We start from the raw sequence: 17,949 nt of genomic DNA on the forward strand, positions 1-17,949 counted from the left end.
TTGAGTGATGCATTGGTACGCCAAAACTGGCAGATGGATAGGGTCCCTTTTTTTTGGCCATACCGTGCATGAACGCCACGGCTAGCTGCCGTTGCAACCGTTTAATGCTTCGCTTCGTCGCCAGCTACAGCTAGCTCACCTCTCTGCTACCTCGTTACCTGGGCTGGGATCGCATTGTTACACTACTACATACCTAGAGTATATGGCTTATCACTAAACGGAGGGAAATGATGTTAACCATCAATTATATCTTCTCATATTGAAACCATAGAACGACTACATTTCATTCATCGTTTGGTTTATGCGGTGTATTGTATATGGAGGGAAGTACATCATGCGTATAATGACTAATGAGACTGGCAGTGCAGCGCACGTGCGTCAAAGTGTCATCGAACTAAGGAGCCGAGCTGCCGCCGCCGCCGCCGTACAAGTGCGGCGGCAGGCGCGGAGTGGCGACGGCGACGAGGGGCGTGGCCTTGGGCATGGTCATGCCGTACACCTCCCGGGTGTCCACGTCCTCGGGGCGGAGGCCGTCGGGCGGGGACCAGTCGAAGCAGTGGAAGAGCCTGGCGAGCGCCATGAGCACCAGCGCCACGCCCAGCGGCGCGCCGGGGCACTTGCGCTTCCCGGCGCTGAACGGCAGGATCTTGAAGTCCGGCAGGTGGCTGATCTCCACCCGCGCCCCCTCCTCCGCCGGCAGGTGCCGCTCCGGCCGGAACTCGCCCACGGAGTCCCACACGCGCGGGTTCCGCCCCAGCGCGTGCGTGTTGATGAACACGCGCGTGCGCGCCGGCACGTGGTACCCCATGATGGTCGTCGCCTTCAGCGACTCGTGCGGGATAAGGAACGGCCCCGCCGGGTGCATCCGGAATGACTCGCGCACCACGCACCGGAGGTAGGGGAGGTGGGCCAGGTCCGACTCCGCCACCATCCGGTCGCGCCCCACCACCGCGTCCAGCTCCTCCTGGACGCGCCGGAGCACGCGCGGGTTCTTGATTACCTCCGCCATCACCCACTCGTTCGTCACCGATGAAGTATCAGTAGCAGCAGCGATCATGTCCTGCCAAGAAGTATTACTCATAATAACTAGCTTCAACAAAATGAATTGAATTCCAGGGTATGCAATAGCAAAGCATACACATACACACACCTGCATCAACGCTTTGATCTCCATGTCGTCCATGTGCTCCTTCCCGTTCTCACCAGGCAAAGATAACAGCACATCGACGAAGTCCATCTCATCTTTGCCGTTGCCGCCATCTTCCTCAACGGAGGAACGACTCTTCCTGGCCTCCCTAGCTCTCCTGTGCTCATCAATGATCTTCTGGTGGAAGTCGTCCACCTTCTTCTCCACCTCCCTCATCCTCTTCTCACACCCGTACGGGTCGACCCACCTCCAAGCCGGCAAGTAGTCCCCGAGATAGATCAGGCCCAGCAGGAAGAACAGCTCGTGGGTGATGTGCATGAACTCCATTGCCTCGCCGGGGCCTGCCGACTGGATCCCAAAGTACTGCTTCCCCAGCAGCATCCGCGTGACGTTGTTCATCGAGAAGGCACCGAGAACCTCTCTGAGGTTCACGGGCTTCCCGGACTGAGATTTAGCCCACACAAACTGGCAGAGGTGCTCGGCCTCCTGAGCTCGGTGAGCAGCGAAAGACTCGAGCCGCCTGGTCGTCAGCAAGTGCTCCATGCAAACTCTCCTCATCCTTTTCCAGTTGGGTCCCAGTGGAGCTAGAGCCACATCACCACACCCATAGGCGAGATGGACGGCAGCCAGTGTCCGAGGCCGCGAAGCAAAGACCTCATCTTGCCGGATGAGTATTTCACGGATCACTTCGGGGTCATCAGTGGTGATGGCATCGATGGTTCCCAGGCGAAGATAGACGAGAGGGCCATATTTGGTGCAAAATTGGGCAAAGTCTTTGTGGGGAAGAGGGCTCAACTGGAGAAGATTGCCGAAAATTGGCCATGTTGGAGGTCCCGGTGGAAGTCTTAGCCTCATGCTGTTCAGCCTTCTCCAGTACACTACAACAAAGATCGATGAGCATAAGAGGATGGAGAGAACAAATGGATCCATGGTTCAGAAACAGATGGCAGCTAAAGTTGGATTGCAAATGCTGGCCTATTTATGGGACGTCTCAAGCTTCTTCGCTTAAGTACTAAGTAAATTGAGCCACTGAGGTTGAAGCAAATTGGTTACAGTATTAGATTGGTCATGGTTTTTGTGTTGATGTGTATGGTTAAGCATCTCAACTACCACCATGTATATAAAAACTGTCATGATCTTGACATGACTTGCGCAATGTAAACTGTAGATCACTGGGAAAATGCCAAGGAAAAAAAAAGAAGAGGACTAGAACAAAAAAAGGTCATGAAACATGACTATTAATCAAAAAGCAAGCTGACATTATGTTGCCATAATTAGGATAGTTTCCCCACTAATCTACAATTTCTCAGCCAAAAATAAGAGAAAACCCTTGTTTACCATAGTCCTACTCCACCTGCCACATCTATAACAAAGACACAGACAATCCCTATTTTTCTTGAGGAGAACATCCTTAGACCTCCATGAATTACTTGGAAGCTTCTATTGCTAAAAGAAAAGCCTAGACCTAGGGATCACCCAATTCACCTTGGTATGGTTGTCTCATCGAAATGAATGAATAAGCATAAAGATTACCTCTCTCAGCGACTCTTCTCTATCAATTGATGAGGAGAATAGATAGATCACGCAGCAAAATATTCTTGAAAGCATGCAGCAACCAATGATTTTCTTGTTGTTCAACAACAGTAGCAGATGAATTATTTGCAGAAGTGTCATCAACTCTCCAGTCTCTGAAAAAGGCGCAATAAACTTCACGATTGTAATGAATCTGAACAGCATTATATGGCATCATATTCTACTGTGGATAAGATTTACATCTGACAAAACTATTGTTTACAGGGAGAAAAAATATTTTCCATTATTCAAATACAACATCAGTTGCAGTACTGAAAATTCTATCCTGGAAACAGTGATATAAGAGGCAAGACTAACCAAAATTTGATCCAGACCACCTGGCTCTTTATTCTTCAAATCACTAGTCACCTTATCAGATATTCCTCATTCTCAGTTCTTAAGTACTAAAACTGACTCTGCACTAGCATACATCAACAAATTGATATCTCATCTTGGCGCTAGAATTGTTTTCTGTGAACCCAATATCCCTGTCTTATGAGTTATGACATGCCAGTTATCTGTAAATGGAAGTGCTCATTTTGGGCTAGTTATTTTCTGTAGTCTTATCCTGTATGATGAGGCTATACCCAGGCCTCTTACTAGCCATGTTGGACAATTGTGCAACTTTTACCATCTCTTCATCTCCCTTCAACCCTGCTGAGGAGAACATGTTTGTCAGGACCCTGTAAGCTGTTGTGTCATAAGGATCTATCTCAAGAAGCCTCTGTGCTGCTAGTTTTGCTAAATCAAGATTAGAATGGAGGCTACTAGAGCTAAGCAAAGCTGCCCATGCATCAGGATAATCTTTCTGGGGCATCGAATTAATCATTTCCAATGCTTCATCAAGGAAGCCTGCATGGCCTAAAAGATTAACCATACATGTGTAGTGGTCAGGGTTTGGTTGAATGCCATAGACTGATCTCATAGATTCAAAGTAGTTATAGCCTTGTTGAACCAAACCAGCTCGAGCACATGCAGTCAGTATTCCCAAGAATGTCACATGATTAGGCCTTTGGCCATCATATTGCATTCTGTTAAAAAGTTTGAGTGCATCTTCAGCCAAGCCATGTTGTGCAAATGCTGAAATCATAGAATTAATGGCAACAAGGCTTGGATTTCTAATGCATGAGAAAACACGATGAGCCTCAGCCAACCTACCACATTTTGCATACATTGTCACCAAAGAAGCATGGACAGCTGAGTCAAATATCCATCCCATGTTGACTGCATAAGCATGAGCTTGCAATCCCTGATTCAGCATAGCCAGGCTAGCCAAAGCACTCAGCAAACAACTAAAAGCAGCGGTATTAGGTCTGCATCCTTCCTGTGACATCTGACAAAACCAACGCACCACACTCACATGGTTTCCATTTGCAATAAAGCTAGAAATAACTGCAGTCCAGGCAATATCGTCTTTTACAGGCATTTGCTCAAAGAGTTCAACAGACTCTCTCATCCAACCTCTATTAGCAAACCCAACCACCACTGACGTCCAAGAAATAGCATCCCTCTCTGGCATCAACTTGAACAGCACATGAGCATCTTCAATCATGTTATTCTGAACATAACCAGTGATCAATGAGTTCCAAGATACTATGTCTTTCTGCTTCATGAAAGCAAAAACCCTTCTAGCATCAACCATCCAGCCAAATCTAGAATACATTATTATCAGTGAACCATCCAAAAATATATCAGTTACAAAGCCCATTCTCGTCATCAAGCAGTGAACCTGGATCCCTTCGCCGACAAGACTGGCCTGAGCACAACCATCTAGTACAACAGAGAGTGTAATCGCATTAACCTGAACACCTTCCCTTCTCATGTCCAGGAACAGCAAGAGACCTTCTCTGTACATCCCGCATTTCACATATCCTCGGACCATCGAGGTCCAGGACACCACGTTCCGCTCCGGCATTGCCTCAAACAGCCTCCTGGCCTCGGACACAGTCCCATACTTACATAGCCCATCAACCATAGAACTCCAAGAAATGACGTCCCTTGCAGCCATTGTATCGAACACCCTCAGCGCCATGTCAATCTCCCCGGCCCTGAGGTACCCTAAAATCATCGCGTTGGACCCCACGGGGTCCCTCAACCGCGGTGGCATCTCCCCATAAACCGCCTGAGCCTCCCGCAGCATGCCCGCCCTGGCGAGGCCCGTTATGATGACGCCGTAGGACACGGCGTTCTTGGCGGGCGTCTTGCAGAACAGCGCGTGCGCAGCCGCGGGCCGCCCCGCGCCGAGGTAGAGGGAGAGCAGCGCGTTCCAGGAGACGGCGTTGCGGCGGGGCATGTCGTCGAAGACGAGGCGCGCGGAGGCGAAGTCGCCGCCTTCGGCGTAGGCGGTGAGGAGGGCCGTCCAGGAGATGACGTCGCGGCGGGGCATCCGGTCGAACAGCTGCTGGGCGTCCTGGATGCGGCCGCGGCGGCCGTAGGACGTGAGCAGCGCGTTGAGGTGGGCCCTGTTGGGTAGAACCCGCACCGGCAGCGGATGCTCTGGGGTCGCGAGGCGGTGCGGAACGCCCGCGGCGGCCAGGCCGGCCGTGGCCGGTGCTCTTGATAACCGCAGCGCGGCCATTGCCGCAATGCCGCCACCCGCCGTTGCCAGAGGCTAGAGCGAGCACTCGGACGTCACGGTTTTGTGTGTCTCACGCTGACGAGTGACGAATGCCTCGTCTTTATTTCAGTTTTGACAACAAAGAAAGATTAAATTATTCAAATCACTTGCAATTCGCATCACTGCTGGCCTATAAAGAGTTCCAAATCATCTTATATGGCGACCTAGTTCTGTGCCTCCATTAATACTAAGACCCCATTCAAATGGAGGAAAAAATTCATGTTTCCTATGTTTTTCACTAGGTATATGCCCGTGCGTTGCAACGGAGACATATAATACATAAGTCCCGGGCACTCACCTAGTGAGAAGAATGAAGGCAAAAGCATCAGGTATCTTGCTACCAGGAACACCGTCAGGGAGAATAGCAGATGGAGTTGCTGACGAGGGGGTTTCTCGGTTGTCGATGTTCCGCGCGGCCACTCGCCCTTCTCTATCTTTCGCCGCCAGGAAGAAGCGAGGGAGAAACAACCCCAAACGTACGCACGGCGAACTCAAATAAAATAAATTGATGTCGAACACACATTACAATATCATATATATTATTTCTAAAGAATCAACATAGAATTACATGAACATATAATATCATGTAATTTATGTATACGAAGTACAATTCCGACTTTCTAAAGCTTGTGTGGTGCTTCAGGGTGTCGGTCGAAAGGAGGGTCCTCTTGAGAGTGACATTAAGTTGCTCAAGCAAACCAGTTGTAGTGAGCAATGGTGCCGCTAGATGAGAATCAACCTACTCATCATTGATGAGGCACCGTCTCCCCCACATTTATATCTGAGATGTATGAACATCAACCTGCAAGGAGCCAGGGACAAACAATTATAATCAGGTAAACGAGGTCATCAAAAGGGGACAAATGCAATAAGAGGAGAATGTGTCATACTGAAAATAAGCATAAGTGAATACTGAAAATAAGCATAAGTGAAACTGATGGTGGCACTGTTAAAAATAACATTATTTCAATAAGAAAGGATGCTAGAATTGTAGTTTGCAAGGAAAGCTGCACAACCTGATGGAGAATTGTTGTAACTGTTCTTGTAGATGCACATATAATTCTGACGCTCCACGTATATCTCCTGAAAGATAATACATTATGAGCTCATATTTGTCTAGACCCGCAACAAATCAGTAAAAGAACAGACCCAATGCTGACGGCTCCCGCATGAGTCGGGTCTGGGGAAGTAATAACCAAGGCAAGCCTTAACCCTACATTTTTGCGCAGAGGCTGCGTCAAACCCAGGCCCTTTGGCTCAGTGGAAAGGCCTCTCACCACTGCACCAGGCCTGTCCTTCAGGGAAAAACTAATTGATTTATGTAACAACATGCATGTATAAGGATAGCTAAACCAAGGAGTCACGGGAACATACCAACATATTGAAGAATTATGTAGAGAAAGTAAAGATGAGGAGCAGTGTGTGTTCTAGAAGACCACCAGAACTCTAATTTCACATGTTCTTCAACAAAGATACCACTCAAATATAATCTATATTAGACATGTTGCAAGCATGCACATTTCAGTATACACAACGTTTTCTACACTACAAAAAAAGACATCCTAACTCCATTTTGGTTAATGCCTTAATGATAATCCCTAACTCAATTCTGGTTAATGATAAAACAATGCATGTTTCTGGCACAACAAAGTTTCAGAATACATCGAAACACTATCCTAGGATTTCCAAGAGAAATCACCCATAAAGAAAAAAAACACATCCCAGGAGAACAATATAAAGTACTCAAACCGAGAAAAAAATAGACATTTCATTAAAAGATGATTTTTATCTATATCTGCACACACAGGATTGGGTTCTGATCCTATCCCACAAACAGATATCTTGCATCTATCTGATTCTTTGAATTTCACACCAATAATACAATACATATCCTAATGTCAGCAATGAGGATAAAAATGTTACTTTCAAGCACGGGCTGTGCGGCTATGCAAATCAAGAGGCTACAGGAAAATCACACTGCTAAGTAGCCTAGATTAAACTTAAATGACTGAACTGCTTGCAAGGATATGGACATAATTATCACATTTTCACCAGGTTCAATAGAAAACCACATAACAATATTGAAGTTTGAATTTACTTTCTTATAATACCAATGTTCCAGTATTACAAGGCAGCATTAGAAACTTGAAACATGCAATTGCATAGAATCAGTAGATAGTTATTTGATATTCCATCAGGCTAATTGACCAGTACTGAAAGTATAAATCTAAATTCATATGAAGTATGAACAGATCATGCATGTACACCGTATAATTCAGAGAGACATACACACTAATACTGCTGTTTGCTGATGCCTGCTGAGAGGGAGGCCCAGTCGGACGGGAAACTAAAACCTTCAAAACTTTCCCATAATGACCAAAGTACTCCCTACGCTCAAGTACCTAAACAAGAAATAATAGTAGAGTTGATATGAGAAGTAAAATTTAAACATATCACACGACTTGGACAAAAGTGGATGTGAACTCACGCTCTCATTGCATAAATGCGCAGGTAGCCCAATTATGTACACCAGATTTCTCTGGATAACCCTGATAGTAGCAAGATGCTTCTTAGATTCTACGGTTGATGTTGTTGTTGCTGTTGGTGCTGCCTTTGGCTTAACCCTTTGGGCCTTTTGCTTCTTCTCCGCATTTTTATCTGCCACTGTCCTGCTTCCATCACCAATGTAAAAGGTAAGTTTGAGACCTAGTGGCAAGGTCAACTTTCACAGATGGTTCCAATTATCTGAGACAGAGAGACCTACCTCTTCCTATTTCCCATGATATATAAAAGGGTAATCACTTGCAAATGTTGTAGTTTGCTTAAGTGAAAAAAATTGATTGGTAAGGAGAGAAGCATCAGGACGGACCTGTCACAAGTGGCGGCCATCTTGACGATCATATCCTTGTCATAACGTGTGTGGCAGGCAGGGCAGCGGCCCTTTGTTTCCTCCTTCTCAGCCATGTCTATGATGTGGTGCCAGTACGAAACACAAATCTGAGTTAAGTAGCAGTTATTTGATGATGGCGCACAGTGCATGCAAGGCAGGCTGCAATCTAATTGATCTGATCTGATAATGATTAGATAGGAGGAAGATCAAACTCGCAGGGCAAGTCATCTGACCAGCAGACTATGACCAGCAGGAAGAGGACAATGAACAAGAAGTCAAAGACAGTAGAATCTTCCCAACCAAATGTTGGAAAGGATAAAGAAGAGCTCAATGAAGAGAGTACCAAATGGCAATGTTCCCGCACCGAGCACATCTAGAGACAATTCCACAATTCCTGCTCACATTATGTGCCCGTGCGTTGCTACGAGAGTTAAAAATTAGTGCTACCAAGAAAGCTTGATTGCTTAGAGTGCATGTAAAAGGATCAATTGTCATATTATCTGTGAGAGGTGATGGCTTCTTCTATACTCCTGAATCCTGATTATAGTGCTGAGACTATGCCCGTCTTACACTGCTTTAACTACAGCTCTATGAGCTTTCTTGTGTCACTTCAACAGGTTACATTATTGCATGGCCGACCAGCTAGCTTGAAAAAGAAGTGCACGTAAACTTGTTAAGCATGTGCGCCTAAAGATAATAATATATTGGATATTTATAAACACCTTAGGCTAAACACCAAATAAATTCATACATCATTGAGTCAAAATAAAGTATGAACCCCATTCAATCCATTGAAACACCATGTCTTTATATTTATAGTAGTTGCAACAAAACTAATGTGTATGATTTCATGAACATCACAAGTGCCCATATGAATGTAGAAAGGTACATCACCAAAGCAGCCTGAGCCAGCAACCAAAATTTTATTAAGGTGTTTCCTAAGTTGCAATTTATTTTGTTACCTGAGCAATAACAACATATCAAGCAAGTCCCCATGCGACTTTCTTCACTGCTAATGCAGATGGACCACAAGGGATGCTAACAATAGTCCTGGAGAATATCAGTACCTATAGAAACATCAGAAACAAAACATCAATTAGATTAGTTGACACATGCATAATTAGAGTATGAACGAACCACTTTGCGAAGCGTGCCCCTGCTTATAGTACTCAGCACACCTTGAAGTCGAACCATCAAGACCTTGGCACCATGATTCATTGATGGGTCCAGGCAATGGAACTAAACCCTGATTCATGAAACCAAAGCAATCATAAATATAAAATACTCGGTCCCTCATAGCTATTGGTGAATTGACATGAGACATGCAGGTAGCGACAACATATTTATCACACTCAAGCAGATAGTTTCAAGTATTGTTGATTCAGAGTTGGATAACAAGGAGAGACACATGGCAATAATCCTAGCTATGTTCATTGAAAATGGTTATCGTTTGCCCTTTGTAGGACACCAGATAAATAAAGGTCACAATTGTAGAGACACTCTAGGTGTAATTGTTTAGATTCAGTGAAACCTGTGTCCAATGGTGCTGACTAAATCAATCCCGCACTGGTAGATTTCCCTCGAGGAAACACGAAGGCTTCACCCTAGGATCACCGTCATGGGGGATGACGGGGGCCGTCAGTGGTCCACGTCCCAAGAAAGGTCAGTGACTTTCCCTCGAGGAGACACGAAGGCTTCACCCTGTCAAAGAACAGGGAAAACACCATGAAGGTTACCAGGAGAATACAATCTGTGTACAGTCATGCACCACAAACAGAAATACATATTCCATGGACTCTATAATATGTGTATGGTCAACTACGATTCTCTATTGTTAGACTATTGTCTTCTTTAATACCAATAAATTCCTAGAATTTGTATTCCAATCGACCAAATATATGAACTCAGAAGAAAAATCTAACCAAATAAGCATCATGCATTCATAAAAAAGTATACCTCTGGCACACAAAACACACAATTTCATGAGAACATTCAGCCTAAGCAGGATAGTTCCGTGAGAAAAGATGATCTTGTTTGGCTCGATTGCGTTCTGGCTTTGTGATCTAAAATGGGATGGACAACTTAAAAAACAAACATGTACTACAATTGCTTACAAAAACTGAGGCGGGTACTGAATATTGATGATTTCTAACGAATATGATGTCCACACTCCACAGAGTTGTCCATATCCAATCATATAGCAGGTAGTTCAATGCAGACAACAAGGCAAGTAACCAGGCAAAACAATCATGATACCTGCAAATACGGAGCAGATCCCAATCCCATGACCACCGCACTATGATCCTACAAGCATATACGGAACACAGATCAAAATGTTCACGACAAGAGGACTGCCATGTAGGCGCTAAGCTAAAGCAATCTGAGATTCAGGTTTTCAGGGGATATAGGTCACAAACAGTCAGAGATTCAGTATTACCTACGTTCACAAGAATTACCGATCAACACTTACCATTTATTCTGGAGCAACATATAGGAAAATAATCAGTGAAGAGTTGGCAATTACAAAAGTGGTCCCAGATAGCTTTGTCAACCTTGACGCGTCCTGGTACCGTTGCTCCTCTATAGCACTTTGCGAGAATGCAAGAGCACCCAAACATAACAGATGTAGTTAGAAAATTGTAACATACAATGGTGGGGAAAGATACACACCTCAACTAAAAATAAACAACACAAAACAGTTCTAGACCACCCTGATATAATTGGATAATGTGCAACAGTGCTTACAGATGCTAAAATCTTTTGTGGATTTATTTTGAGACCAAAACAACACTCATATTTCACAAATACCTGAAATTTACATTGCATACGAGAGAAAGATACAGCTTATTGAAAGAACAACCTAAGAGAAATAGACAACAAATTAAAAAATTTGGTCAGGACAACAAACTATGACAGAAAAACATAGCGACTTTGGGAGAGTGATGGCAGTGATGTTATTATCCTAAAGCAACATATAGTCATCCTCATTTCAGGATAGGTGTACACAGTACATTGGCATTTATTCCTAGTACGAACAAAGGGAGGTACCTCTTCCTTTTCTTTTTAGTTTTGTTTCTTCGCTTCTGGTCATCACTCTTTTGTTCCTCTTCCTCTCCTTCCACTTCTTCCTCGTCGTCCATTATGAAGTCACCCTACTCAAATTAATCTTGACCATCCTCTGCACATACCCCGTGATCCATATAAATCAAAATACAATTGCTTTTAGGAATATGTTTTAGGGTGCTTGTGTGATAGAAAAGATATTTGCTAGCCAATAAACCAGCATCCATTCAGCAGGAGCGAAGGACAGAGGGTCATGCCTTTGATGAGATTATCCTTTTCCTACCAGTGCAAATGTGGTATATATATTGCAAAAATCCAAATGATCGTAACAAAGTAGCACATAATTGTTAATATCTACCTCAAGAACAAGGCTTGAAATAAAATCATTTAGCTTCATTTGACTATCAGACATGTCATAGACCTACAACAAAGATATAAAGGAGTCAATCATCAATAACATAACTGAAACAAAGATATAAAGGAGTTAATCATCAATAACATAACTGAAACAAAGATATAAAGGAGTTAATCATCAATAACATAACTGAAAAAAAACCAAATAAATCTGATCATTTTCATATCATCCACAAAATTCTAGGTCATCACCTTCACTAAACATGAAAAGAGCTTCCAGGTATATGATGATCGCCTCCATTCGTCTCTGGAATGGTTCCTGTCACTTCATTTGAACTGGATGAGACATGAACACTGCCTTCCTTCTGCAAAGAGAATGGAGATTAAATTAGATTAATAACCGGTTCATGCATAAACAAATCTGGTTATAAATGTCCTATTTTATTAGGATATCTGACTATATTCAGAGTGATTACAAGCTGACATAGTCAGGATATCTAAAGCGAGGGGAAGTAGGGAGTGGGGATGCTGCTAGTGGTCGCCACCAGTGATTTAGATGGATCTAGGAGGGGGCTAGGAGAGGGGCCACCTAATGCTTGCAGCTAAAAGTATTGTGCTGGAGGTGCAGGGTTCATGTTTGCTTCCATTTGCTACCTGCAGTTTTTTCCCACTACAATCTGATGAAAATGCTATGCTTCTAATTCTATCCTGAACAAATTCTTCTTAATCTTTTGTTCATCTTTGTCGGTCTCAAATTATAGTGAATACTTGGTTGGGGGTGTCTATCCTCGGTTTACTTGAAGTTGTTTCTCAGTAATGAAAAAATTATCAAACTTGGAACTGAAAGATAAATAATTACCCAATATTTATGTATAATTTCTGAGGTGTCATAGGTTTGACGAGTGGTGGCAGTCATGATGTGCAATGAACTAATCATCAACTGTTTATGAAAGGAAGAGTTTCATTTTTATCAATTAAAAATTATATGACCCCTTTAATATAAACCTACTATCAAACTTGGAACTGAAAGATAAATATTTTCCCAGTGTTTATGTATAATTTCTGAGGTGCCATAGGTTTAATCTTCTGTTTATCCAAACAATGTTTTTCCATTTTTAGCTTTTAGTAAGCAGAACAAGGATGAAAACATATTTGTCGTGAACAAGAATTAAGTTTAGCGTTAAAAAATAAGAAGTCAAAATCTCACCACGTCAGGAGTATCAAGTCCACGGGCAGCCACATTAGTACACAATAAGATGCCCTTTCCTGCCTTGCAAAAGCTAAAGAATGTAGTAGTTCGCTTCAGTTGCTTCTGTTTTCCATGGATATCAAAACACTCTATCCTAAAGAAATTCAGAAGTTCAACGTGGAACTTTACTGAATTACATGATGAGAAGAACACCATTATCTTCTCTTTCTTAGGAAAGCATACAGAACCAAGAACCTTTTATCGCTAGAAATGACACAATAACCCTGCTGCAGGCCTTCAACAGTAGCCTGACAAAGCACCATAGTTATTTTTTTTCTACAGAAGACTCTTGGAAGGACAGTTGAATAACCAGGTAAACAAATTCCTTACCTTTGACTTATCATCATCAACTCCAACATAATCAGGCTTTTTTTACTTCATTTTTCTCAAATGACAGTTTAGCAATTTTTTCAACCTGTGGGCATCACCGCATAAGAAGAGCAAATTATATAAATCATGAATGAAAAGTTGACTACAAGCAGCATAAAAGATCTACTAACATCTAGAGTCTGTGTAGCAGAAAAAAGAACAGTCTGCCTCAAAGTTTTGCTCAAGTATGCGATCGGCTTCATCAATGACAAGGCACTGCATAATTACATAGATGCACAAAGTAAGTTGGAGAGGGGATCAATCAGCCATGGTGTGTTGGCATTCATAAACATGCCAAGGTTACCCTGACAGAGTTGATTACCTCCGGAGGCAAGAGTCTAGCAATTGTTAACGAAGAAAAAAGCAAATTACCTTCCCCCATCCACATCGGGGAGACCACGACGCTGAGAAATGGGATGGAATTTGGCGACGTCCCAAACAAAAAGGAGAAGGAATCAAACAGCATCAATCGGAGGGCCATTACCTTCTATGGCGGCGACGGAGGTCCAGACATGGCTATCGCACCTCCAGCAAGACGCTCTGCCCGGCAGCGTGCACCTCCAGCTGGGAATGGAAGACGAAGGGGGAAGGGGTGGTGCGTGCGTGCGTCGTCGCTGACCTCGGTTTGAACTGGGGGAGCGGCGTCGTGCGTGCGTAGGCCACGACCGCTCCCACGGCCTCCGCGCCTTCGTGCCCGACCTCGACTCGACGCCGCCGTCGCTGACCTCCTCGCCACCGCGCCGTCGAAGGAAGGAGTGCGAGATCCGCTGGCGTATGGGCGAGATCCACGGTGGGGGAAGGGGCGCGCTGTAGGTGTGCGGCGGGGGCAGGCGGCGCAGTGATGGGGAGAGGAGGAGGTGGTAGATCTAGGGCGTCCATGGCGGCGCCTTCGGGCGAGATCCACGGCGGGGACTGCGGGCGTTGCTGGCGTGGGGTCCAGGGGCGCTGCGGCCGCGAGGACGGCGGCGGGGAATGCGGGCGCTAGGAGGGGAATCGAGCGGGCGGAGCTGGCACGGCGGATTTGCGGGACCGAGGGCGCGGCGGATTTGTGCGCGGCAGCAGCCGATGCGCGGGGAGGCAGAACAAGGTCCTGTGCACGCCTACAATAGTAACATATAGAGTAGTAGAGATTTGAAAGTTAAACAGATACCTATGAAATCCATGTACAATTTCTACATTCCAAACTTAATTTCTACATTCCAAACTTCAAGTGGGTCCCTAAATGTCGTTCCAATGTTTGAAAACGGTAGTTTCGTATCTACATACCTGATTTTGTAAATAATAAATTTGGTATGGTTGCGACCCCAAAACTCGGAAGCATATATAAGTAAAAAGATAAGTAGCATGTGAAGCATTATTTCCTTTTTCCCAAGATCCTGTAAGCAGCAAACTGTTTCATGTGACATTCTTTGAAATTTCTCATCAAATTTGTTTCATACATAGTCCATTTCAACAAAGTTTTTGTTTTGTCAATCTTGGCATAAGATTATAAAACTAAAGTATAAGAAAAAGCGACTGAAACAAAGTAATCCTGAAGCTTTCAGCATCAGGAGATTGCAAAGAGCAGGGAACATTTTGTAGTTATAACTTATATATAACAAAATAATGGAGACGTACAACTCATCTGGACATTCTAATCTGGCCTACCACATCAAAATTGGATCAATTACAAGAACAAGGACGCCAACACCACAGTTGGACCAATACAGATCGTGTAAAAACACTAACCAACTGGTTGGAGCTTCCTAAATCTTCAAGCTCCTACCACACCCATGCATTTAGCTCATATTGAGTCGGCAATGGAGGAGCAACAACACCTACACTATCGATGCTGATCCGGTGATCATGTCAAAAAGGAGAACACCAGCCAACCAAACTAAACCTGGCTGGGGTATGATGAAGCGAGGACAGCATCCAGCAATCCTTTGCTTCGCTTAGCTATCTGTAGTTACAGCAGGATGCCTGACCACGGATCAACTTATCCCACAAGCACAACATCTGCCTAGGTGACTGATAGTGGGCCGTGTAGTAGTTCTCCAGGCAACCATACTGGCAGAACTTCCAGCCGTGGGAATATTGGACAGGCTTTGTTGCATTGAATTTCTCGACATAGGCCGCAGGGGAGGAAGACGACCCGGCCCCGCGCGCGCTGGGAGACCGCGGAGGGGCACTTGGCGGCGTCGGAGGCGCGGGAGGTGGCGGCGGCGAGCAGCGCCCAGGGGTCCCCCGCGAAGGTGGCAGCGTCCTCCCAGGCGGTGAGGCCGAGCGCCCAGGCGTCGTCGGCCATGCGGTCGAGCGCAGAGCGGTTGCGGGACGCGAGGTCGGGCCGGGGAGGGACACGCGATCGTAGCGGTGCCAGAAGGGGCGGACCGGGAACGGAGAGGCTGTGGAAGTGGCGGTGGCGTCGGAGGACGAGGAGGACCCGAGCGGGGGCAGGTGGTCGTAGGAGGACGGCGAGGAGAAGGCGGCGACAGCGGCAGCGGCGGTGGGGTCGCCGCGAGGTCGGCGGCGGCCAGGTCCAGCACGCGACAGAACTTGAGGGAGATGAGGAGGAGATAGGTCGCCGCCACCGCCAGCATCAGGTGCGACGGCCGCACCCGTCGCGCCATTGCCTGCCGCCGCCTCCCCTCGGGAGCAGGAGCGGCCGGATGCCCCTCCCCTCTCGGCGCCCCCACTCCGACGACGACGGCAGCAGCGGGAGCGGTTAGGGATTGGGGAAGCGGGAGGGAGGCGCGGGCATGTTTGGTTCGTGCCTGCTCCACACTTTGCATAAGTTTAGTCGTTCGAATTGAAAAACTAACCTTAGACAGAAAAGTTAGTTAAAGTGTGGTAAGTTAGATAGCGAACTAAACAGATCGCGACAAGATAGGTGGGGCGGGGGGGGGCGACAGAAACGATGGTGGATGCTGGCGGGTGGCGCAGGACATAGTAAAGGAAATGGATAAACCGTTTTTTTCTTTTTGCATTTTAGCCTTTTTCGAACTTTTTTTCACAACTACATCTTTTTGTTTTATTTCATTCATTTCATAAAATGGATTCTTACCTCGATGTCATAATTATTGGTGCCGAGGTTACATGTCTTGGCATCAATAACGATGGTGTCGAGGTCTTCGACCTAGGATTTGAGCGGATGATTACGTGACAACATATCAGCGCCACAAGTATTTGTCTACTAAGTGATGAACGAATACAAGAACACACAAGGGTTTAGAGTGGTTCGGGCTGCCGGAGCGTAATATTCTACTCCACTGTGTGATGTATTGAGCTTGAGAGCTTGTATGAACTTGTGAGCCTGAGCTGGGTCTAAGTGTGTCTGAGTGAGCTTGAGTCCCCTTTGTAGCGCTGCATGCCTCCCCTTTTATAGCTCAAGGGGGGCACGTACAAGGGTGTTGAGCCACGACATGTGGGCCCAGGAACATAACAGATGTAATACTTGGAGCTACCAACGCCCGTTGCTAGTGCCATCTCCTTGCGCCCTGATATCCACAGTCTGCGTAGCATTGGCGTGCAGCGGAAGCTTCCCTGGCAACATACGAGTGATAATGAGCACAGTGCACTCTGCAGCATGGGCGTACTGCCTGCCAATGGAATAGATAGGCACGCCGCCTGCGGGACGGCCTGGTCGCCGCCTGCCAGCGGAGTGGACAGGGCACATTAAATGCTGAGACGGCACACCGCCAGCCAGCGGAGTGGACAGGGCTCATTAAATGCTGAGGCGGCACATCACCTGCCAGTTTGACAGGCGGCGTGCCTCATCCGCAATAAATGTGGAGGATGCGCGGCCCAGAGGCCTTTCGTCAGGTTGCGCCCGTTGGCTTACGTCACGGGCAGCTGGCCACGTGGCAGCATCGAGGCTCCGCCTGAGCGGGGAGCAGATGCGTACACGATATGGTCCGGACACGTGTTGGCTCCGGGCCCTGCCTGGCCTTGATTAAGGTCCAAGTACTCCTTCTCCCAGAATCCCGGGACCTGTTGTGAGTGGCCAAGACCCCCCCACCCGAGGGGTCCGGTTTTGTACCTGTGGAGGTTCTGGACCTCGCCCGGAGGTCCGGTCTGTGTATCCAGGGGTCCGGCACTTCCCCGTGGAGGTCCGGACCCACTGTTGACACCTTGGAGTATATCGTCTCCTCTGGCCACGTGGTGCCCCCGGAGCCGCCCACGTGGTGGGGTCGGGCGCTGTTTGCCACGTGATTAGAGATAGTCGTATGGACTCCGCGCCTTCATACTGTAGTAAGGGGTACCCCGATTCAGGGTACCGACAGTGGCCCCCGGGCCCACCTTAGGGGAGGAACGAGCTTGCAGGTGGGGCCAAAGCTTGATTGGCGCGCTGCTTCCGTGCACTCGCTGACGTAATCACTGTCAGCCCGCCTTCGGTCACGCCAACTGCCACGCTTGTCCCCGCGACTGACTAACCCGTGGCCTCTGCACTTGATGGTTTTGCTGGGCCATGCGCGGGGTGCCTCGATACCACTGCATTGGTTTTGAAAATTCACCTTTTCTGTCCTCTACGGCGGCCCTGAGGGGGCGCAGTACTGGGGCGAGCGGCGGTTCGACTTTTTGCACCCAGGAACCGGCGCCCAAGGAGGCTGACTCGTGGGCCCGGGCCCGCACGTCAGAGACTGGGTCGTTGGCTTCGGCGGAGGTGAAGAGGCGCACTACCGCGGGCGGTGGCCCACTCCTCACACGGC

The 17,949-nt window shown here is 46.7% G+C and overlaps 3 protein-coding genes across 42 annotated transcripts; all 3 read right to left on the reverse strand.

Moving 5' to 3' along the window:
- Positions 1-233: 233 nt before the first annotated feature.
- LOC100282873 (uncharacterized) lies at positions 234-14,363 on the reverse strand. 40 transcript variants are annotated; one of them, XR_004853034.1, is made up of 20 exons: positions 13,746-14,363; positions 13,393-13,477; positions 13,223-13,307; positions 12,851-13,140; positions 11,896-12,008; positions 11,648-11,710; positions 11,275-11,404; positions 10,697-10,806; positions 10,483-10,530; positions 9,758-9,927; positions 9,405-9,472; positions 9,189-9,293; positions 8,206-8,302; positions 7,825-8,005; positions 7,626-7,738; positions 6,486-6,549; positions 6,353-6,419; positions 3,038-6,138; positions 2,681-2,835; positions 1,149-2,025 (listed from the first exon to the last, which is right to left on the reverse strand). XR_004853034.1 is itself a non-coding variant. In XM_020545063.2 (4 exons), exons 3-4 carry the CDS (start codon positions 2,000-2,002, stop codon positions 395-397), a joined length of 1,518 nt encoding a protein of 505 aa, XP_020400652.1. In that variant the 5' UTR covers positions 2,003-2,025; positions 2,681-2,835; positions 3,038-5,392; the 3' UTR covers positions 234-394. The 40 variants fall into 40 exon arrangements, 2 of the variants coding, with proteins under 2 accessions (XP_020400652.1, NP_001149251.1); XR_004853019.1 differs by having other exon boundaries at positions 6,486-6,644; positions 10,697-10,814; XR_004853042.1 differs by lacking the exon at positions 6,486-6,549 and adding an exon at positions 6,554-6,644 and having other exon boundaries at positions 11,275-11,568; positions 13,746-14,357.
- On the reverse strand, positions 5,844-10,835 carry LOC100501174 (RNA binding (RRM/RBD/RNP motifs) family protein). Its single transcript, NM_001195965.1, has 9 exons — positions 10,483-10,835; positions 9,758-9,927; positions 9,405-9,472; positions 9,189-9,293; positions 8,206-8,302; positions 7,825-8,005; positions 7,626-7,738; positions 6,353-6,419; positions 5,844-6,138 (listed from the first exon to the last, which is right to left on the reverse strand). Exons 4-9 carry the CDS (start codon positions 9,220-9,222, stop codon positions 6,112-6,114), a joined length of 519 nt encoding a protein of 172 aa, NP_001182894.1. The 5' UTR covers positions 9,223-9,293; positions 9,405-9,472; positions 9,758-9,927; positions 10,483-10,835; the 3' UTR covers positions 5,844-6,111.
- Positions 14,364-14,838: 475 nt separating the features above from the next.
- LOC103642590 (formin-like protein 13) lies at positions 14,839-16,828 on the reverse strand. Its single transcript, XM_008665828.1, has 3 exons — positions 16,796-16,828; positions 16,305-16,376; positions 14,839-16,024 (listed from the first exon to the last, which is right to left on the reverse strand). The coding sequence occupies exons 1-3, from the start codon at positions 16,826-16,828 to the stop codon at positions 15,200-15,202; spliced, it is 930 nt and encodes a 309-aa protein (XP_008664050.1). The 3' UTR covers positions 14,839-15,199.
- Between the last annotated feature and the right edge of the window lie 1,121 nt (positions 16,829-17,949).

This window comes from Zea mays, chromosome 10 (assembly GCF_902167145.1).
Source record: "Zea mays cultivar B73 chromosome 10, Zm-B73-REFERENCE-NAM-5.0, whole genome shotgun sequence".
Lineage (NCBI taxonomy): Eukaryota > Viridiplantae > Streptophyta > Magnoliopsida > Poales > Poaceae > Zea > Zea mays.